At 37.9% G+C, this 24,721-nt stretch overlaps 1 protein-coding gene across 2 annotated transcripts in view; it reads left to right on the plus strand.

The window, feature by feature from the left end:
* Window positions 1-24,721, plus strand: part of ass1 (argininosuccinate synthase 1) — an 82,542-nt gene that overhangs the window by 44,294 nt on the left and 13,527 nt on the right. For both annotated transcript variants that reach the window (XM_062055319.1, XM_062055320.1), the window contains 3 exons: window positions 9,194-9,278; window positions 9,615-9,679; window positions 18,946-19,077. In XM_062055319.1, the coding sequence (XP_061911303.1) occupies window positions 9,194-9,278; window positions 9,615-9,679; window positions 18,946-19,077 (282 nt within the window). The remainder of the gene's footprint in view (window positions 1-9,193; window positions 9,279-9,614; window positions 9,680-18,945; window positions 19,078-24,721) is intronic.

A 24,721-nucleotide genomic window follows, 5' to 3' on the forward strand; every position in this document is an offset into this window, starting at 1 on the left:
GTTTTCCATTGACAGTCCCTATAAGGTGTCGTAATTTATGGCGCACCCTATTAGTTGTCCTGAGTTGGCATACAGATAATACAGATGTCTATGAATGTTCTCATTCATCCAGGTCATTGTAATCTCAGGGCATTCACTCGATCGCAACTGGACTGTTTGACTCAGTTGTCTACCTGCACCTCAGGGAAAAACAGCACTCCTTTGAAAACAAAAGTGTACAGCTTCTGGACAGGGAAGCAAGTGAGGGAAGCCATCTATGTCAAAGTTGAAAAACCATCCCTGAATAAAGGAGGTGGTCTGCAACACCACCTATCTCCTACATACAACACTGTCCTTTCAACCAATCCTAAAAGACTCTGCAATTTAACCTCCAACAAATAACAGGAGTTAGAAACATTCTGGTCACCTTCTGTGACCAGAATGCCCTTTGTGCCATTTGTTTACAACTGAATGGAATGCTGACATGGGGGATTCCGACTATTTTGGAATGGTAGTAGTCGATCCACAGCGTTCTTTCTGCCACACAATACTTCAATGCTAACGACTTTTGTTGGCTTTGACAGTTGGATTGTTTGTTTGCATCAAAACAATTGTTTTTCTCTCTACAATAGGGCGAAACAATCTTTGCCCAGGCACACCCTCCTGGTTTTTGGAGTATAAATATTTGGGGTTTAGGCACCAGCCGCTAAACTAGATCTGATCAGTCTAAGACTAGATCTGACCAATCTAAGTCTAAGACTACATCTGACCAATCTAAGTCTAAGACTACATCTGACCAATCTAAGTCTAAGACTAGATCTGACCAATCTAAGTCTAAGACTAGATCTGACCATCTAAGTCTAAGACTAGATCTGACCAATCTAAGTCTAAGACTAGATCTGACCAATCTAAGTCTAAGACTAGATCTGACCAATCTAAGTCTATGAGTACAAACGAAATAGTCCAGTTGCGATCGATTCAATGCTCTGAGAATATAATACAGATATCCTCAAAGACGTATAATCATTAGACAAATGGTCATTGACTTAAGATAATCCTTTATTTATCCCACAATGGGGTAATTTACATCATTACAGCAGCAAAGGGCATAGATTGAAAACAAAGTGAACGATGTACACAAATGATATAAAAATACATCTAAAAGTAAGAAATATATACAAGAAAAACAAACATTTATGGAAATTTTCAGCAATTAGTTGCTAAGACATATCACTTGATGGCAGCCATGTTTTTTAAACAATCAGACATGTGCTTGCCAGTTCCCTTAAGGCATACTTGCCAACCCTCCCGGATTTTCCAGGAGACTCCCGGAATTCAGCGCCTCTCCCGAAAACCTCCCGGAAGAAATTTTCTCCTGAAAATCTCCTGGAATTCAGCCGGAGCTGGAGGCCACGCCCCCTCCAGCTCCATGCGGACCTGAGTGGGGACAGCGGCGACAGTCTGTTTTCACGTCCGCTTTCCCACGATATAAACAGCGTGCCTGCCCAATCACGTTATAACTGTAGAATGATCGAGGGAGAGTTCTTGGTTTCTTATGTGTGTTTATTGTAAGGCAGTTAACAACACACAACAACAGCAGTCACGTTTTCGTCTACCGTAAAGCAGTTCGTCTGCCGTAAACAGCAATGTTCTGACACTCTTAAACAGGACAATACTGCCATCTACTGGATAGCTTCCGGAACACTGAAATTCAAGTATTTCTTTTATTTATATGTATAATAAAATAAATATATGTATATATATATACAGCTAGAATTCACTGAAAGTCAAGTATTTCATATATATATATATATATATATATATATATATATATATATATATATATATATATATATATATATATATATTTATATATATATATATATATATATATATATATATATATATATATATATATATATGAAATACTCGAGTTGGTGAATTATAGCTGTAAATATACTCCTCCCCTCTTAACCATGTCCCCCAACCACACCCCACCCCACCACCACCCCCCACCTCCCGGAATCGGAGGTCTCAAGGTTGGCAAGTATGCCTTAAGGTGTCTTACCAAATTCCATGGCGTTTCGGGTAAACACACTAAAAATACAGTGGATGTTCTGTAAAGCTTATTGAGAAATTTCAAGTATAGGATTTAATAAAAGCGGCATCATGTGGTGTGTTTGTCAAAAAAAAATAACAGCAGAGGCGCCACAGTAGGCGTGCGTGTTTTGACGAAAAGGTTCATTCAACCTTTTATGTGCAGCAATTAAGAGTGGAATACTTACAGTGAATTACACAAACAAACACCCCATGAAGTGTCCTGTATTTTTGTCTGTGTAGACTAGAGATGTAAATCTAACAACAATTCAATTCAATTTAGAATCCATTCTCAATTCAACACGATTGTCGATTCAAACCAATTCTCGCAATATATTGTTTGGGATATCAATTATGATAAAACCTTTTCAAAACCGGTTACAAGTTACAAAAGTTCCATTTGGCTGCTGACGTCTGACGTATTTGCGTCACGAGTAAGCACAAAGATCGCCTAATAAACATCTTTTTGAAATCAATAACAGTACTTAAAAAAAAGAATAGAATGGATGTGTGAATCGATTTTTATTTTTTTTAGCACCCCTGGTATGTATTGTCCAGTGCTAATTGCTCTAAGACTTCTCTAAGACCTGGAGACTAAGCTTTCCTTAAAAGGTCCAAAATAGAATTGGTCAGGGGCAATAAAATGATGTCAATATACAGTATATCGCGATAGGAACGTAATCAATGTAAATTAGAAATGCGTTCAAAAAAACATCTATATACAGTATGTTTTTTTATTTAAAAAAAGTTAAAGTACCAATGATTGTCACACACACACTAGGTGTGGTGAAATTTGTCCTCTGCATTTGACCCATCCCCTTGTTCACCCCCTGGGAGGTGAGGGGAGCAGTGGGCAGCAGCGGTGCCGCGCCCGGGAATCATTTTTGGTGATTTAACCCCCAATTCCAACCCTTGATGCTGAGTGCCAAGCAGGGAGGTAATGGGTCCCATTTTTATAGTCTTTGGTATGACTCGGCCGGGGTTTGAACTCACAACCTACCGATCTCAGGGCGGACACTCTAACCACTTGTCAGAAGAAACAGGAAGTTGTGAAGCAAGATTGGTTGCATGAACAAAGGCATTCACTCATAGACATCTTATAAGTAGACGCAGCGTCGACCGCTACTGCCTACTGGCGCTGACGAGACGGGGGGCCGCCATCTTGGAGTGGAGATCCGCTCCACTCAGTGCAATTCATTTGGCAGGAGCAATGAACTGTCAGCGCATTTATTTAATCTTACCTCACTGAATACCACTGATTTGCACGCGTTTTTTTGTCATACGTGTAGCTATGATAAAAGACACATGTTTTGGCGTGTTTTATTATTCATAGTTAGCTTAACAGTAATAGAATATTCTTATATGCTTTCAGTGACCAGACAAAACTTCAAAGATAATCCCAGAGAAGTGGGAAAAACATGGTCAGCTATTTTTACGTTGAAGAAACAATATGATTAGGTTATATATACATGCGTATATCCTACATAAACAATGTATGAATACATTAGATATCTATATATCTTAGGGACCTATAGACTGTACCTCTGTTGCAGCAGCAGCAGAGAGTTTATTGTGTCTTGACACTTTGTATTGATATTTTGTATTCCATTCTTCCCTTAAATGATAATGTTTACAGTGATTGTTTTATATGTATTTTTTATGTATGCCGCTTTGGATAAAAGCGTCTGCCAAATACTTAAACATAAACATATATAACACCTGAAAGTCTTTATATCAGCTAAAACCACCAATCTGTTTCACTGGATTCAGAATAAAACCAAATTCTGTCTTACAATCTTTATCTTCATCATTTATTTCAACTTTATGTTATTCAAGTATGACATTTGTAAATGTAATTAATTTCATTGACAAGCAAATCTATTATGGTCATACTCTTGTTTGCTAGCGGCTACGATTTCAGTACTATTAAAAATCTTTGCTCCTTCTCAACTCTGTGGTAATATTATTTTCACAAAATACAACCAATAATGCGAAAATGTTAAATCTTACTTGTGAAAAGTAATCCCCCAATTCCTATTTTCAACAGTCCGCTCATTTGAGCAGGAAAACGCTGAACACCAGGTATTTTTGTTTTCTACCTGTCAACTTTCAGTTTAGACTGCTCGCCGGCTCCTCATCACCACTTCAAGAGGGCGACCAAATTTCTCGCGTCACAGCGAAACAGGCTCGTAGGGATGATATAGCCTCTGTATTTTTTCCTGACCTAACGTGAATATATATGTATATATATAATACATGAACAATATTTTTTTTAATTTAATTTTACTTTAAAAACTGGCAGTTCAGTCACCAGAATTTTACAGTAAATGCAGTGTTTTTTTTAACAGCATATAAAGAAGTTGACTGAATGGAATAGAAAAACAATACCACTGTTTTTAGCGGAAAATTAATGCAACAGAGCTGCCAGTTTGTTTTTTACCGTAAAATCTTGTCCTTTTAATGTTTTTTTGTTTGTTTTTTAATGGTTTAGTGTCTAACTGTATATGGAAAAAAACGGTACCAACCTTGATTTTACAATAAAAAAACTCAGTCGGCGGAATTAAACCGAAAATCTATTGTCCATTTTACAGTCTACAATTTGATTAATTTGTTTTGAAATCGTAAGTCAAGCAGATATTTAAGTACAGTATTTGTCTTTTAACAAAAAATATTTTTGGAATACATGATAATATAATATTTGGATTTTGATAATATTGCATTTTAAAACATATGCAATTGCATGCAGTACATGATTTTTAATGTCAAAAGGGAAAGAACAAATATATTTAGTAAGAAAATATTAAGCATTTTATCAACGTATTTTATTTCCAGGCTTTCGCGGGCCACTTTAAATAATGTGCCGGGCCTTGAGTTTGACACCTGGGGTTTAGAGAGTAGCTCACTCGTATAGTATCAAACAGTCATCTACAACTATGCATATAACAATACTAATCATGGTCAACCAAAACTGGGCATTCTTCTAAAAGTTGGAATTTTTTGACACAGCTTTATCACATTATATTTTGCAAGTGTGCATAATGAAGTGAATTGTACTACAGCATAGAAGGCTTTAAACCCCCAGTGGGACCACACTATTAGTGAAAATCATTAGTGTTGTCCACCCTGTCAGCCACTCTGCTATTTAACATTGACTGTTGTCACCGCAGGGCTAGTGCTCCGTCGATGACCCCCCACCCCCCAAGTCCCCTCTTACCCCCACTTCGCCACTTTATCACCGCTGACCACCCAGACTCAACCTCAACCTTGCTCGCTCTGAACCTGCCATGTTTTGGCTCTGGGGCACAAGCACAAGCCGGAAGTCGCTCTAATACGCGGCCGCCTTGAGGGGGTCCGCACAGAGACTCACCATTAGATAATGTTGCCTGAATAGTGGAAAGTGTCACATGTTTGCGCAAAGAGAAAATGGCGAAGAACATCCCAGCCTGGGGCAAGTAGCACAGATGTCCCTTCATCCCCTAGTGGGGGCTAAAGAACATGGACATCAATGGGCACAGAGACACTAGCGCCTCTTATCGCACGGATCTCACAGAGGGGTGGTTAAGAGAAGTTTGATGTGCTAAAAACAGACTCGGGCTGTGTTCCCACTTGTGGTTTGGTACCCCGGTACTCTTGGCGATGTGGTTTGCTTAGCAATCACCCTAGTGGTTTTTGCATGGAATTAAAGGCTACACAGTAAAGAAAATATGCATAAGTAAGAAAGAAAAGACCTTGATTGACATATTAATTGAAATATTCCAAACCAAAATGCTGTCTGCTGGTTCGGAATATGTAGTTTATTTTTTTATTTTGCTTTTTTTACGAGCTTAGGTTTCACAGACAACTCGTAGAATATCATTTTAAAGAGCGCCGTTTTCTCACACACAGTGGTAGGGATCGTTTTGTCATTGACATTTCTACATGCTTTTTGTTCACATTTCAGCGCTGGTCCCTGTCTTTGGGCCGTACTCAAGTGAACCAAACCGCACCAAAATAAGCACACGTCTTAAGCGGTGTCAGTAGAGTTGTGTGGTGCACACTAGAATTTGCACCAGAGCTGGTTTTAAGCGACCCCAATGCCAATCAGGCTTCGCCGTACGTAAATCAGCGGCACCGGAGATGAGCTTTAGTAAAAAGCTCTGCCCGCCTGGTTTTTTCGACGCTCCTCGGCCCTGTGTGCGCCGTTTTCACACATATTCTCTTTGCCTTTTATTGAGCGACCCTGTGACAAAAGCTGTTTTAGTTGTCCACACAAAGGCCCCGAGCCTGCTCCTCCCTCTCAGCACAAGATCAGCACAAGAATGTTTTCACTTTATTCCCCCCTCCCACCTTTTCATCCCTGCTTTTTCTCACCAAAGTTTTCTCACTGATTAAAAAAGAATATTTTAACAACAGGAACCTTTTCTCCATTGCTCTATGCTTTAATTTTTTTTGGGGGGGGGGAGGATAATAGAAAATCATCCCTCCCTCCTTTCATGCCAAAGAAATGGAGAGGAAAGAGAGACAGAGAGGAAAAATGTAAAGCAGTAATTTTTCCTACAACTGTGTCTGCGCTCCTTTTGTCTGCACTGTTAGGCGGCAAAAAAAAACTGAAGAAAAGGCTCACGGCGAGAAAAAGAGCCCTCGGTGAATGATGTGAGCTCCGAATGATGGAGAGACTGAGAAAAAGAGAGCGACCAAACCTCTTCACGCCCACGTTTAGCCACTTAATTTATTTGAACTTTTAATCTAATTATTAGCTATCCGGGAGAGGCGCGGCTTCTATAATACACCATCCGCACAACCCTCTCTCATGCACTTTTCATTTTCTTCCATGGGAGCCGTAAGATTCCCGCGATACGAGAAAGGCCTGTCAACAAAGCCCTTGTCCAAGAAAATTTGTCAATTCCTTCACGTGTCACTTTTTTTTTTTTTTTTTTTTATAAAACCCGAGACAGCGGGCATATTTACGCTCCCCTCCCAAAATCCAGGAAAACACTCCTTTTCACCCGCCGCTCCATTTGTTTCCTCCCCTCCACCTTTGGCCTATGTTGCTCATTAAAGAGCCCGATTAAGCAGGTTGATGACAGTGATGGATGCACGCTTGGTTTACGTGAAAGTGTGCAAAGTGAATGCGGGTGTCTTCGCCATCCCCGCCGTATAGAAACAAAACAAAAAAGCAGTTTGTGTGCGTGTTTTCATGTTGCAGATGACGATATTGGCAGACTGCAAGTTGCTTGGTGTCTTCCGACGTACATAGAAAAAAACTGTCAGCGCTAAAGAGAGCGCGGGTAACAAAGCTGTGTGTTTAATTGCATTAGGTTAAGGCCGGCCCACAATTTCACAGCTTTCACATGCGTTGAGCCTTTGAATTTATTAGCTATTCTTGTGGCCTCCTTTTGTGATGCCTTTCACTTTGCGTTGACCATTATCGATCTCAATGTGACTGTTAATGAATCCTAATCAGTGGATTCATTTATTTTTTTCAATTTATTTTTCTTCATTTTAATAAATCTATACAAATTTTATAGCAGATTTTTAAGTACTTGAAGTTGCTGAGAGAGAAAAAATACAATTTACAAATTGTGTATACCGTATTTTTCGGACTATGAGTCACAGTTTTTTTCATAGTTTGGCCGGGTGTGCGACTTATACTCAGGAGCGACTTATGTGTGAAATTATTAACACATTACCGTAAAATATCAAATATTATTATTTAGCTCATTCACGTAAGAGACTAGACGTATAAGATTTAATGGGATTTAGCGATTAGGAGTGACAGATTGTTTGGTAAACGTATAGCATGTTCTATATGTTATAGTTATTTGAATGACTCTTACCATAATATGTTACGTTAACATACCAGGCACGTTCTAAGTTGGTTATTTATGCGTCATATAACGTACACTTATTCAGCCTGTTGTTCACTATTCTTTATTTATTTATTTTAAATTGCCTTTCAAATGTCTATTCTTGGTGTTGGGTTTAAATAAATGTCCCAAAAAAATGCGACTTATACTCCAGTGCGACTTATACACTACCGTTCAAAAGTTTGGGGTCACCCAAACAATTTTGTGGAATAGCCTTCATTTCTAAGAACAAGAATAGACTGTCGAGTTTCAGATGAAAGTTCTCTTTTTCTGGCCATTTTGAGCGTTTAATTGACCCCACAAATGTGATGCTCCAGAAACTCAATCTGCTCAAAGAAAGGTCAGTTTTGTAGCTTCTGTAACGAGCTAAACTGTTTTCACATGTGTGAACATGATTGCACAAGGGTTTTCTAATCATCAATTAGCCTTCTGAGCCAATGAGCAAACACATTGTACCATTAGAACACTGGAGTGATAGTTTCTGGAAATGGGCCTCTATACACCTATGTAGATATTGCACCAAAAACCGGACATTTGCAGCTAGAATAGTCATTTACCACATTAGCAATGTAAAGAGTGTATTTCTTTAAAGTTAAGACTAGTTTAAAGTTATCTTCATTGAAAAGTACAGTGCTTTTCCTTAAAAAATAAGGACATTTCAATGTGACCCCAAACTTTTGAACGGTAGTGTATATGTTTTTTTCCTTCTTTAGTATGCATTTTCGGCCAGTGCGACTTATACTCCGGTGCGACTTATACTCCGGTGCGACTTATACTCCGAAAAATACGGTACTAATAAACTACTTAGTGATGCATTTGTTGTTATGTTTCCTGATTTGACATAAACACACACACACGATTGTGGTTTAAGTGTTAATATATAATAAAAAATAACTATATAAATATTAAAAAAAATACTTTATAATACATCATACGCACAACTCTTTAATCCACACTAAAAAACTGATTCTTCTATAGGCAAATGTCATGTTATTTATTTGTCAAACATAATTTCCCTTACCATTTATCTACGGGTTAGCATGTTTTGCATTTTTTACTTTAATGTATGAAAAGTGATGGACGTTAGACTGACTGTATAATAACACATGCTACTTACAGCTCTTTAATGCAAATTGCTCTTCCACTTTTGTCCAAGTTAATGACATGAAAAATACTTTCTAGGAAAAAATGATTCACATTTTAAGACTCTATATGGCGATAATACATGGTTCTTTCTGATGAAGGTTATGAATGTCTATATTTTGCTTCAGGAGTCCCGGTGAAAGTGGTCAGCGTGACTCAGGGAATATTCAAGGACAACCCTCTGGATATATATTTGTTCCTAAATATGATCGGGTAAGGCTTTTTTCTTTTCTGCTTGATTGTAATATTTGTTTATGTTTGTAAATTTGTTGATAAATATTCTTAAAATGACAGTTTATTTCTTTTGCAACAAATATTTAACCACATAGTTTGCTTGCAAATATATAATTGCATTATTGTTATGTTTGTATTTTTTTCTGTTGCATAATGTCGGAAATAATACATTAAATGTCCATTTTAGTTGATGATGAATACACGTCATTTGCCCCAGTTTCAAAAGTGCTTCAGTTAAATATGATAACATTTGTCTAAGCCCCGTTCATCTAGATGTGTATGCAAAACATAAATCTAATGACAATACTGTTCTAGAGGAAAGCACGGAGTGGGTCGCATCGACATCGTGGAGAACCGTTTCATCGGCATGAAGTCCCGAGGTAATAAATTACACATTCATAATAACCTAGAATCGTGTTTCTTTTTAATGTTCCATTTCACTCCCCTCACGTATCTCTTTGCTCTTAGCCTGAAATCACAAGTGATATTTAAATGTTTCTTCTATTCATAAGCCTCCGTTTCAAGCTGTGGCGCTTTTATGCAATTTGCAGTTATTTTACATGAGCGCTTTGAGTGTCGGCAAGTAGAAGTGTTTTCCTCCGGTTCACTTGGAATGGTAGACCTCCGGAAACCATTCACATTCATCTCTGCGAAATGGGGGGAAAACAAAATGTTTGTCTGTGTACAAAATAGCAGCACAACTGCTCCACGGGACGCACGACATCTGTCGATCACATGTGCACTCTGTTGTCACTTCATCTCTGCTTGTGACAAACATCTTCACAAACACCTTTTTTTTGTCACCACATGCATTACTGTAGCAAATAAGTGACTGCTGTAGCCCTACATCTCTCACGCACACACACACACACACCTTTCCACCCACGGCACTCTTTGACTGGTCACCATTCAACGTTGGCAGGTAGAAATTGGAAAATAGGAAAGCCCCACTTTTCTCCCCATCGTGGCCTGAACAAAAGAAGCAATAGGAAGAGGTGGAGCGCAAGGTGTCCGAGTGCTTGCTTTAGTAACTCCCACTGACTTCACATGCTAGTCTTCTATAGAATGGCATCACACAGCACCGTGAATGATGGGTTGGGATTGAAGAGCGTGCTTATTTTTGTCGGGTCATATTCATTTGTGTTGGGGAGGGCTGAAACGCTTTTGTCAAAGGACTTTGCTACAAAACAATCAGCCTGTCACAGCGCTGTCTGACCTCTGACCTGTACATTAGCAGTGTTGTTAGCTAACATACGCCCAGAAATATGTCTGAAATCATTTTGGGTTTTTTTCACATTATCTGATACCAATGCCAAAATCAGTACTGATATCCGGGTTTCCGAAGTTCATTATTATATAGATTTGGCAAAAATTAAGGCTTTAAGTTGCAATAAAAAGCATTAAATACGATGTCCACAAGCATTTAAAAATGTCATACAATTGCAATCAGCAACAAAAAAACATCCAATAGTTTTTTCAATTGGGGGGGAATGAAATATTTAATTTGCTAACAAATTGAGAGTCCATTTTATGTTGATGCTAGTTTACCTATTTAGGATAATTAAGTTTTTCACCTTCCTATTACAATAGTACAAAATACTACAGTAATGTAAAATGTGTTTACTGCGTTTGAAAGGGTTACTTGCATTGTTATTTTATGTTATGATTACATTTAACTTTTCAACTATTCAACATCATTCTTGTCAAATGCCTACAATGTTGTCTATACAGACAACTTTAAGCTTTTGACTATACACAGTACCGTATATTAACAATCTGCCGTAGAACTTGGGCTTTAAAAATGTTTTAAATTGTATTAAAAAACATTACATTCGATTTGCTTATATCAGGATTTCCGAAGGTCTAAAAAGCACTGAAAGTCATTAGATAGATTTTGCAAAAATTAAGGCCTTAAGTGGCATTACAAAGCATTAAATACGATGCCCACAGGCATTAAAAATGTCATACAAGTGCAATTGGCAACAAAAAAGAAAACAAAACAAACCACCCCATACAGTTTTACCAATTGGGTGGGAAAAAAACTTCAGTTAAATATTTAATATTTAATTTGCTAACAAATTGAGGGTCCATTTTATTTTGATGTTTACCTATTTAGGATAATTTAGTTGTTCACCTTCCAATTACAATAGTACACAATACTACAGTAATGTAAAATGTTATTGCGTTTGAAAGGGTTACTTGCGTTATCATTTTATGTTATGATTACATTTGTGCTTCATTTGACCAGAGTTAATGTTAACTTTTCAACTATTCAACATTATTCTTGTCAAATGCCTACAATTTTGTCTATACAGACAACTGTAAGCTTTTGACTGTATATTATAGCGATCTGCAGTAAAACTTGGGCATTAACATTTTTTTAAGTTGCATTAAAAACATTAAATTCGATTTGCTTATATCAGGGTTTCCATAGGTCATTAAAAAGCATTGAAAGTCATTAAATAGATTTTGCAAAAATTAAGGCCTTAAGTGACATTAAAAAGCATTAAATACTATGTCAACAGGCATTAAAAATGTCATACAATTGCAATTGGCAACAAAAAAGACAACAAAACAAACCACCCCATTCACTTTTTCCAATGGGGGGGGGACTTCAGTTCAATATTTAATTTGATAACAAATTGAGAGTTCATTTTATTTTGATGTTTGTTTACCTATTTAGGATAATGAAGTTTTTCACCTTCCAATTACAATAGTACAAAATACCACAGTAATGTAAAATGTGTTTATTGCGTTTGAAAGGGTTAAATGCATTGTTATTTTATGTTATGATTACATTTGTGCTTCATTTGGCCACAGTTAATGTTAACTTTTTAGCTATTCAACATTATTATTGTCAAATTTTGTCTATACAGACAACTGTAAGCTTTTGACTACATATAATAACGATCTGCAGTAGAACTTGGGTATTTAATGTTTTAAGTTGCATTAAAAACATTAAATTCAAATTGCTTATATCAGGGTTCCGAAGGTCATTAAAAAGCATTGAAAGTCATTAAATAGATTTTGCAAAAATTAAGGCCTTAATGCCTTGATTGGCATTAAAAAGCAATAAATACGATATCCACAGGCATTAAAAAAAATGTCATACAATTGCAAATGGCAACAAAAAAGACAACAAAATAAGCCACCCGATAGTTTTTCCAATTGTTATAGTTGCCTATTACTTACATATACAAAGTATCCAAGGCAAAGCTAATTAGAAAGTATTTTTTAACAAATCTATCTGGATCATTCAACTTACTGTGTCATGAGAGTAACTCAATGAATTACTGTCACCAGCAGGTGTCGCCCAAACCAAATTACCCCTCCACTTCAACGTAAAGACAGCACAAGTCCATTGCAGACGGTTAATTAGAAATATGTTAGTGTTTTGAGTCATTTCACTTGAGCAACACTTTTCTCACATTACAAAATAACACAAGTAAGAAATGAAGTGTGAAGTGAATTATATTTGTATAGCGCTTTTCTCTAGAGACTCAAAGCACTTTACATAGTGAAGCCCATTATCAAAATTTAAGTTACATTTAAACCATTGTGGGTGGGACTGGGAGCAGGTGGGTGAAGTGTCTTGCCCAAAGACACAAAAACCAGGAACCCTCAATTCGCTGGCACGGCCACTCTACCAACCGAGCCACGCCGCCCTATTATGATTTGTGCTAATATTGAATTGGTTTGATATCTGTATGGGCTACATTCAAGGCTCCAATATAGAAGCAGAGGCTTTCCTCCTCCCGGCTACTTTATCTAGCTCTTCCTGAGTTTTTGGAGGATTCGGTTAAGTAGTTTTAGCTGAATTCTGAACATAAACAGTCATTAAAAAAAACGTTTTCACTAGACCCTACGTGTCAAAGTCAAGGCCCGCGGGCCAGAATTATCTATGGCCCCCGGGATGATATCTGATTAGCCACAGCCGCCTGCTGCTGTTTTGCACGCCCCAATACTCCATCAGTGTTGGCGCTAGGAATTTTCAAAATGGGGTCCCAGGGACCCCATCAAGTCATAAAAATGAGGTCCCACAGTAAATTTTCCCACTTTTTTGTACCCGTTTTGAAAACAAATGATAAATGTATATACAGTATAATGTTATATCTCACATTATATATTGTGTTTTGGAAAAAGGTTGTCATAAACGTTACTTATTTAAAAAAATAACACAAAATAAATTTTTATGCATATGTACATTTATTCAGTTATAAACATTCATTCATTTTCTTCTTTCCTTCATGGATCTAAACTTTACCGCTAACGGTATTTTTTCCTATATTTTTATTGTAATATTTTCATAATGTGTTTGTTCTATTTTTGGCCAAAGTAAGACAAAGAAAACAATCTGAAGTTGTCTTTATTTTTTAGTTTTAATGCCATAGTCCGGCTCGCGTGTGCACAGATTTTTCTCCATGCGGCTGCTGAACTAAAATGAGTTTGACACCCCTGCCCTAGACCCTTTTCGACTAAAACTGGAATTAAAAAGCTGTTATTTTAGTCATTTGTTGATATGACAATAGTGTTTCAGGGACTTAAAACACAACCTTATAAAAACTGTTCTCAAAGTGGAAGTTTCAGACAGCCATAAAGTCTGTTTTTTTAGACTTCCAATAGGAAAAGTACTATATATTAAAATGAGCACAAATATACTGCATATGAGGCATATGGTGAGGATCTGGATAATGATGCAGATTTGATGTGAGTCACTGTGGCGTTCATGGAATCATAATGGACAAACAATCTGTAGCAAACACAATCATAACGTTGTACATGTATTTTTCCTTTTTAATGACCGTTTTCACACTTTTACTGCACATAGCAGCTATGCAGATTTTCTGTTGGTTCCAGTGATGATTGGTAAATACACCCCTTCAGGTTAGCATACCTGTGGTCCCTTTATAAAGATTAAAAGCTAAAAAAAAAAAAAAAAAATCACTGGAGGTGTTTTCTCCCTAAGCTTAACTAAACTGCCGCCAATGGAGCTTAGCAAGAGAGCTTCCTATTGTCCCCCCGCTGCTGTTAAGCCATTTAAGTTTAGTTTGGGGCATAGTTTAAACTTATTTATCTGATAGTGGCCGGCCAGCGGAAATGTCTCTACGTGCCCTCCGCAGCCCTTTGGATCGCCAAAAAGAACCAAGCAGTTCAAAGCTCAGGTGGCGGCCGTTTGAGGTTTTCGGACAATTAGCGGCAAGGACTAAGCTCTGTTTTTGGCCGCCCGCCGTAGTAAGTGCATTTCCATTTCCAGGTCACTGCTGGAGGATTTGCACTCGTGCAGATCGACGAGGATGGATTAAATATCATAGCGGTGGTTTTGGACGAGCATACACAACATTTCAGCTCTTTTCCTCCAGCCTCATTCCTGGCGCTGACATTTGAGTGACAGCTTCATTTCACCTGTCACCCACTTCATTTTTCCCAGCCCCTCCCTGACCAGAGGGGGTAAATTGCAGGGTATAGACAGAGCCCTGGTCCATGCTGCTGGCTGGCAGGGGCCTCCTACCCTGTCATTTAGCCTGGACATATTTAAGTGCGGACTCCTGTCTGTCACATGACTTATAGAGACTCTGCATTGTAATTGAGGGAACAGATACAGTCAATGGCGACACATGTTCTTACAGTAAAATGATCAAAGATTTGTTTTCCCTGCTAAGGAGTGTCAGGGCCACGTTGAAAAATAATGATCCCATAGTACAGGGGTGTCTAGGTCATTTTTATTGAGGGCCACATCGCAGTTATGGCTGTAGCAGTGAGTAATACATGAATTAAAATGCATAACCTCATGATATTATGACACAATTGCCTATGCATTTGTGAAGAAATCTGTAGCTCAGTCACTAGAATTTACCCTAAAATGTACAATGTTTTTTACGGCATATTACTATAAATGGAAAAATGGTACCACTGTCTGATGAGCGAGCTGCCAATTTTTTTTAGCATAAAATCCGCGTTTGTTTTTTTTTACAGTGTATTATTGAAATTGAAAAACTGTACGACACTTTTTTTCAGGTACCGGTACTGATCTGCCGGTTTTTAACTGTAAAATCTATAGCCATTTGTTTACAGAGTATAATTTAAAGCAGCACAAAAATATGTCAGTTTGACGCTATATGCGCTAGTCCTCATGGGAAATGTGGTCTTCTACTGACAAAACACTACGGCTTTGGTCCAACCAAAACTGAAAGTTCTTAAGTGGGACTTTAATAAATAACTTGCTCTGAAATCCCAAATCAATCTTTAATAAATAACTTGCTCTGACATCCTAAATCAATCAGATTTTTTTGTGTTTACTTTCATTCTAACAAAACAAATGTTTGTAATGTATGATCAATCAAATCAAACTGTATTTATAATATAATATTTGTTAAATTAGTGGATATAAAAATGTAAAATATGAGCAATTCAGTCCATGTATTTTTTTCAAAATTTGTCAAAATGTAAGGAACAAATACATTTTAGTAAGAAAGATGAAGTATTTTATGGACACATTATTATTCGCAGGCTTTTGCAGGCCCCAGATTTGGCCCCCGGGCCTTGAGTTTGACATCTGTGCCATAGTTAAAAACAAATATAATACATTCAGAATTTTACAATAATAAAAGTTGTAATAACTATAGTTTTACAAGTTTGAGGAAAAACCTCGTCCCAAGAATGAAGTTTAACTAATACACAAAATTATAGTCATTTATTCAATTTTTTTTAAATAAACTGTCCGGTATAGTAATTTATACTAAATAGTTATAATATTCCAAAATTGCTCTCAAAATATTACAATAAATATTTGGATTTCCTTTTGATATTTAAATGTTTTTAATGGAATTATACCTGAATATAATTGTATTTTAAAAGAAAATTGTCACTATGTCCATAAAGTTGAACTATTACGAAACAGAATAATAAATTATACGGTGGTACCTCGGCTTACTAGTTTAAAAGTGGGTTTTGCATAATAGGTCCCCTTTAAACCTCTAAAGGCTTAGTGGCCACATGCGTGTACAGCACCTTTTAGCTCTTAATTCCAAAATTGTGTACACTACTGAATTGGGGTCTTATGGCCGCTTATGTGGACACTTATACTGCCTGCTGGTGGTGTCAGAAGAGTATAACATACAATGGAATTTGGAAAAAAAAAGTTTAAAAATAAGAATTAGCATGTCACTAAACATGAAGTACACGTTTGTGTACTTATGGACTAAAAGTACATCATATCAAAATATGATTCGTAGTTTTTATTCTAATTAGGGTCCAATAAGGCCAAATAGCAAAGAGAAATAAAAAAGCATGTAAACAAACAGCTTTGGGCCTTAAGAGGTTAAATCAATATTCCCTTTTGAAATCAATTGAAATTCAATTATTCGGTACTCGGCCCCCCAAAAACATCATGATTTTAATATGCTTTTTATTTACTTTTAGAAAATAAATATTTCATAAAAAACAATACAATAACATGTACCACAACCAATTACAGTAATATTAATGTACACCATTAACTTTGGACAGCGGACTTGTATGGTAGTTTTCTCCTTTGGCTGGCGTTATCATAGCCTTTATCGACGACACACACATCTTGCTCATGTTTTTTGATTATTTCTTTCTTTAATTCAGTTAAAGGGGCTGTTTGTAAGTTGCTCAAAGACGATTTTCAGCCATGTTTTTACAATAGTATAAGACATTGCTCAACAATGGTTAATACATTCAATGATCGCCAACGTGAGCTAGCCTAATCGCTGTCATCTACACACACACAAAGCTAAAGGCCGTGTTATGAACGTGTGTTATTTACATTATTACGTACTAAAACACATAAGAAGGCGGGGTGTAATGCTGCAAACACATTGGAAAGTTATGCCCCCTTAGGTATGCACGTACAGGTACAGGTTGCAAACAGCCCCTTTAATATAATCTGCTTTTTCTTCTCAAACAATGTGAGCTCAGGCAAAATATTACAAGAAATAAACTTAGTTTAATTTAATAATATTTTAATAATCTGAAATTTTGGGAGGAATTTCACCTCAATATGATTGTATATTATTAGAACATTTTCGTAACATCAATAATATGAAGTAGCTATGTTACTTACACAAAAAAACTGTAAATAATTATTTGTAGTCAATAATGTCACAAGAGTATGACAAGAAAAATTCTACCATTTATAAGAACAAAGTCGTGACATTATGAAAAAATATTGGCAGCTTTAGGTGAATAAACTTGCAATATTACAAGAAGGTTCTTGTAATATTGTAATTGTTCGGTCCTGTAAGTTTTCTTACAACCTGTCATGGATTGTTTGTTTTGTAACAGACAATAAAAGTTATCATATATCATATGCAGATTACATCATGAAAACTTCCAATGTTACAATGAACAATAAAAAAAATACAGTAAAAATCATATTAACTGTAACATCTCAATAATGCTATTTTTTTAATGAAAAATATTCTGAGAAAATTTTATGCGAGTAAATTTGTAATAATTCAAGAAAATATATAATTGTATCTACATATACACAATATATACAGTCGTGGTCAAAAGTGTACATACACTTGTAAAAAACATAATGTCATGGCTGTCTTGAGTTTCCAATAATTTCTACAACTCTTATTTTTTTGTGATAGAGTGATTGGAGCACATACTTGTTGGTCCCAAAAAACATTCATGAAGTTTGGTTCTTTTATGAATTTATTATGGGTCTACTGAAAATGTGACCAAATCTGCTGGGTCAAAAGTATACATACAGCAATGTTAATATTTGGTTACATGTCCCTTGGCAAGTTTCACTGCAATAAGACGCTTTTGGTAGCCATCCACAAGCTTCTGGCAAGCTTCTGGTTGAAATGTTTACCACTCCTCTTGCCAATTTGGTGCAGTTCAGCTAAATTTGTTGGATTTCTGACGTGGATTTGTTTCTTGCGTTTGGGGTCATTGTCCTGTTGGAACACCCAACTGTGCCCAAGACCCAACCTCAGGGCTGATGATTTTAGGTTGTCCTGGAGAATTTGGAGGTAATCTTCCTTTTTCATTGACCCATTTACTCTCTGTAAAGCACCAGTTCCATTGGCATCAAAACAGGCCCAGAGCATAATACTACCGCCACCATGCCTGACGGTAGGAATGGTGTTCCTGGGATTAAAGGCCTCACCTTTTCTCCTCCAAACACTTTGCTTGGTATTGTGGCCAAACAGCTCAATTTTTGTTTCATCTGACATCACATGGACAAAGATAAGACCTTCTGGAGGAAAGTTATGTGCTCCAATCACTCTTATCACAAAAAATAAGAGTTGTAGAAATTATTGGAAACTCAAGACAGCCATGACATTATGTTCTTTACAAGTGTATGTAAACTTTTGACCACGATTGTATATATGGTCAATTAAGTCAAAATATTCAGATAAAAAGGTACTGTAATTATATTTCCAGGATAAAATCATTATATTGTGATTTTAAAAAGGTGTAATATTAGGAGGAAAACTTCAACTTTTAAAAATACAATATGTTATTCTCTCCAAAAAATATGCCTTTTTCTTCACAATATTATAACTTTATCCCCATAAATGCACACCTTTTGAGAGGCGAAATGCTCAAAAATTGGATTCAAGTGGTGTTTGATTTAAAAACAATACTTTGCTTAATTGTTTGTCAGGGATATATGAAACCCCGGGGGGTACGATCCTACTGAATGCCCATCTCGACATCGAGACCTTTACCATGGACAAAGAGGTACGGAGAATCAAGCAAGGACTCGGCATCAAGTTCTCCGAACTGGTCTACAATGGTGAGTCACTCAAATATGAAATCATACTTCTTTCTATCCCTTTATCTCGCTCGGAGTGTGTGTGCCTCTGTGCGTGCGTGTGCGTGCGCGGCTCAGGTGTCCTAATCCTCCCTTCTGCTCCGTCTCCAGTCTCCTCTGCACCTTCATCCACATAATAGGATCAGAGCCATTAGAGACTTGACTACTCGGCCACTTCAGTTATACCCTCCAGAGACAGGAAGCAAACACACTCACACACAAACACGCTCATTAGGGTGTTACCTTCAGAAGCAGGCCAGAGATTAAACCCATTGGATTTAAAACATTAATATCTCAACACACAGAAAGCCGTGTGTGTGTTTCCCATTACTGCAGTATTTAGTTTCCCCCTGAGACTTTGTATCTTTGTCCTTCAAAAACAAAGACGTTCAGGGTTAATTTGGACAGCTGAGAGATGGATTATCACATAAAACAATATAACAAGTGCAGTATGTAAAATGCTCGTTTTTCCATGAAGACCCTTCAGGCATCATATTTGTTGTTATATGGTGAGCAAAAATAGACAAATTACCTAAATTGAATAGTTTTTTTTAGACAGGGGGATTTTGTCTTTGGACAGACGATGAGGTGGAGGTCAGGTGCTGATCATAGGAGGACCCCCGCTGAGTGGTGCAGGACCTCCAAACAAATGCAGACACGAGACTCCTCCATCTGTCTCTCAGACAAGGACAGGGGGTTCAGAATTAAAGCTTCTCATTTCTTCAACTCCACCTAAACCATCTTCACGTCTTCTACTGATCAAACTACGCGCCATGTACAATTTGGATGCATATATTTGTTGTTGAAGGTAGGAAACAACACAATAGATACAATAGACCAGACCTGGGCAAATTAAGGCCCAGGGGCCTCATGCGGCGTGTTATGCTTTTCAATCTGGCCTGCCGGACATTGCCACATACACTACCGTTCAAAAGTTTGGGGTCACATTGAAATGTCCTTATTTTTGAAGGAAAAGCACTGTACTTTTCAATGAAGATAACTTTAAACTAGTCTTAACTTTAAAGAAATACACTCTATACATTGCTAATGTGGTAAATGACTATTCTAGCTGCAAATGTCTGGTTTTTGGTGCAATATCTACATAGGTGTATAGAGGCCCATTTCCAGCAACTATCACTCCAGTGTTCTAATGGTACAATGTGTTTGCTCATTGGCTCAGAAGGCTAATTGATGATTAGAAAACCCTTGTGCAATCATGTTCACACATCTGAAAACAGTTTAGCTCGTTACAGAAGCTACAAAATTGACCTTCCTTTGAGCACATTGAGTTTCTGGAGCATCACATTTGTGGGGTCAATTAAACGCTCAAAATGGCCAGAAAAAGAGAACTTTCATCTGAAACTCGACAGTCTATTCTTGTTCTTAGAAATGAAGGCTATTCCACAAAATTGTTTGGGTGACCCCAAACTTTTGAACGGTAGTGTAATTTTTTTAAATTTTTAAAATGGAAACTGTAGCTGCCATTGTGATGTGCAGTAATGTTTTCAAATGACCGTAAGTCTTGAACTATACAAAGTATTTAAATCGTTAGAATTAGAGATGTCCGATAATGGCTTTTTTGCCAATATCCGATATTGCGATATTGTCCAACTCTTAATTACCGATTCCGATATCAACCGATACCGATATATACAGTCGTGGAATTAACACATTATTATGCCTAATTTTGTTTTGATGCCCCGCTGGATGCATTAAACAATGTAACAAGGTTTTCCAAAATAAATCAACTCAAGTTATGGAAAAAAATGCCAACATGGCACTGCCATATTTATTATTGAAGTCACAAAGTGCATAATTTTTTTTAACATGCCTCAAAACAGCAGCTTGGAATTTGGGACATGCTCTCCCTGAGAGAGCATGAGGAGGTTGAGGTGGGCGGGGTTGGGGGGGGCGGGGTCCTGGGTAGGGGGTAGGGGGGGTGTATATTGTAGCGTCCCGGAAGAGTTAGTGCTGCAAGGGGTTCTGGGTATTTGTTCTGTTGTGTTTATGTTGTCTTACGGTGCGGATGTGTGTCATTCTTGTTTGGTGTGGGTTCACAGTGTGGCACATATTTGTAACAGTGTTAAAGTTGTTTATACGGCAACCCTCAGTGTGACCTGCATGGCTGTTGACCAAATATGCATTGCATTCACTTGTGTGTGAGAAAAGCCGTGGATATTATGTGACTGGGCCGGCACGCAAAGGCAGTGCCTTTAGGGTTTATTGGCGCTCGTACTTCTCCCTAAGTCCGTGTACACAGCTGTATTTTAAAAAGTCATACATTTTACTTCTTGAAACCGATACCGATAATTTCCAATATTACATTTAAAAGCATTTATCGGCCGATAATATCGGCAGTCCGATATTATCGGACATCCCTAGTTTTCAGTATTCAGTGTTTTATCGTTCATAGTTAATATTGTAAATCCCACATTATTGTCATGTACTTTCTGGGTGTCTCATTCAGTAAAAAAAATTAAAATTCCATTCCGTTTTTTTTAAGGCAGTTTGTCATAACGTTTTTAGCTTTCAATCAGACATTATTGTGAGGTTTTGTATTAATGTTCCTAAAAATAGATATACCGGCCCCCAGACACTTTTTTTTCTCTAAATTTGGCCGCCGAGTGAAAATAATTGCCCAGGCCTGCAATAGACGCCATTCACCAATTAATGAGCTGGTGCCACTTGAATCGACGTTGCGCCTCAAATAGACTCGCCTAGGTAATTGTACCTTTACAATGACTTCAAGCACCATGTTTACCTTTATGCACATCGCATGCAGCGTTGAGGAGACATTTGTAAAGCTAAAGTTTATGTTGGAATTCAACTGGAGTTCAGTTGAAAACTTAGAACCAATCATCAATCAATCAATGTTTATTTATATCGCCCTAAATCACAAGTGTCTCAAAGGGCTGCACAAGCCACAACGACATCCTCGGTACAGAGCCCACATACGGGCAAGGAAAAACTCACCCCAGTGGGACGTCGGTGAATGACTATGAGAAACCTTGGAGAGGACCGCATATGTGGATAACCCCTCCCCTCTAGGGGAGACCGAAAGTAATGGATGTCGAGTGGGTCTGACATAATATTGTGAAAGTCCAGTCCACAGTGGATCCAACACATCAGCGAAAGTCCAGTCCATAGTGGGGCCAGCAGGAAACCATCCCGAGCGGAGACGGGTCAGCAGCGCAGAGATGTCCCCAACCAATGCACAGGCTAGTGGTCCACCCGGGGTCCCGACTCTGGACAGCCAGCACTTCATCCATGGCCACCGGACCTATGCAACTCCCCCTCGCAAGGGACAGGGGAGAAGAGGAGAGAAGAGAAGAAAAGAAACGGCAGATCAACTGGTCTATAAAGGGGGGTCTATTTAAAGGCTAGATTATACAAATGAGTTTTAAGATGGGACTTAAATGCTTCTACTGAGGTAGCATCTCTAACTGTTACCGGGAGGGCATTCCAGAGTACTGGAGCCCGAATAGAAAACGCTCTATAGCCCGCAGACTTTTTTTTGGCTCTGGGAATCACTAATAAGCCGGAGTTCTTTGAACGCAGATTTCTTGCCGGGACATATGGTACAATACAATCGGCGAGATAGGCTGGAGCTAAACCGTGTAGTATTTTATACGTAAGTAGTAAAACCTTAAAGTCGCATCTTAAGTGCACAGGAAGCCAGTGCAGGTGAGCCAGTATAGGCGTAATATGATCAAACGTTCTTGTTTTTGTCAAAAGTCTTGCAGCCGCATTTTGTACCATCTGTAATCTTTTAATGCTAGACATAGGGAGACCCGAAAATAATACGTTACAGTAATCGAGACGAGACGTAACGAACGCATGAATAATGATCTCAGCGTCGCTAGTGGACAAGATGGAACGAATTTTAGCGATATTACGGAGATGAAAGAAGGCCGTTTTAGTAAAACTCCTAATGTGTGACTCAAACGAGAGAGTTGGGTCGAAGATAATAACCAGATTCTTTACCGAGTCGCCTTGTGTAATTGTTTGGTTGTCAAATGTTAAGGTGGTATTATTAAATAGATGTCGGTGTCTAACAGGACCGATAATCAGCATTTCCGTTTTCTTAGCGTTGAGTTGCAAAAAGTTAGCGGACATCCATTGTTTAATTTCATTAAGACACGCCTCCAACTGACTACAATCCGGCGTGTTGGTCAGTTTTAGGGGCATGTAGAGTTGGGTGTCATCAGCATAACAGTGAAAGCTAACACCGTACTTGCGTATGATGTCACCTAGTGGCAGCATGTAAATACTAAAGAGTGCAGGGCCAAGAACCGAACCCTGGGGAACTCCGCACGTTACCTTAACATAGCCCGAGGTCACATTGTTATGGGAGACGCACTGCATCCTGTCAGTAAGATAAGAGTTTAACCAAGACAAGGCTAAGTCTGACATCCCAATACGTGTTTTGATACGCTCTAATAAAATATTATGATCGACGGTATCGAAAGCAGCGCTAAGATCAAGAAGCAGCAACATAGATGACGCATCAGAATCCATCATTAGCAATAGATCATTAGTCATTTTTGCGAGGGCTGTCTCCGTAGAGTGATTTGCCCTGAAACCGGATTGAAAAGGTTCACAGAGATTGTTAGTCACTAAGTGTTCATTTAGCTGCTGTGCAACAATTTTTTCGAGAATTTTGGAAATAAACGGAAGGTGGGAGTCAGGATCGAGGTTAGGTCTTTTGAGCAGAGGATGAATAACCGCTTTTTTGAATGCTAGGGGAACAGTGCCGGAGCAAAGTGATAAGTTTATAATATTTAACACTGATGGACCTAATAATACAAACCGTTCCTTGATAAGTTTCCCAGGAAGTGGGTCAAGTAAACATGTTGTTTGTTTTATCCCACTTACACGCTGTAATAATTCCTCTAATGTTATTTCATCAAAAATAGAGAGACTATTTTGGAGGGCAGTGTCCGTCGTATATACAGTCGTATTTGTGTTAATAGAACCCAGTTGTAGCTGAGATGCATTGTCTTTAATCTCCTTTCTAATGAGTTCAATTTTCTTATTAAAGAAATTCATAAAATCATCTGCCGAGTGGGTGGAGCTACTGGGAGGAGTCCCTTGTTGGGTTAGCGATGCTACTGTACTAAACAGAAATTTAGGATCGTTTTTGTTGAGGCGGATGAGATTTGAGTAGTATTTAGCTTTAGCTAAGGTAAGCATGCGTTTATAAGTTATTAAACTATCACTCCATGCTTGATGGAAAACCTCAAGTTTAGTCGCGTGCCATTTGCGTTCCAGCTTTCTACATGATAATTTATGAGCTCTAATTTCTTCTGTAAACCATGGGGTGCGCCTTTTAGGGGCCCTTTTTTGCTTTAGCGGTGCTATACTATCAATAATTTCGCGCAAGGCATCGTCAAAGTTGTTAGTGAGGTTATCAATAGAGCCGACATAATTTGGGAATGGTGCCATTACCGAAGGCAGTAGGTCAGCAAGAGTCATCGTTGTGGCAGCATTAATGTTGCGGCCGCTATAGTAGTTATGATTATTAGCTTGTTGACAATGAGTCAAAACTTCAAATTTTATAAGGTAATGATCGGACATTACTTTAGTATATGGAAGTATCATAACTTTGGAGGTTGTGACACCCCTG

The sequence above is a fragment of the Entelurus aequoreus genome, linkage group LG08, assembly GCF_033978785.1.
Source record: "Entelurus aequoreus isolate RoL-2023_Sb linkage group LG08, RoL_Eaeq_v1.1, whole genome shotgun sequence".
Taxonomy (NCBI): Eukaryota; Metazoa; Chordata; class Actinopteri; order Syngnathiformes; family Syngnathidae; genus Entelurus; species Entelurus aequoreus.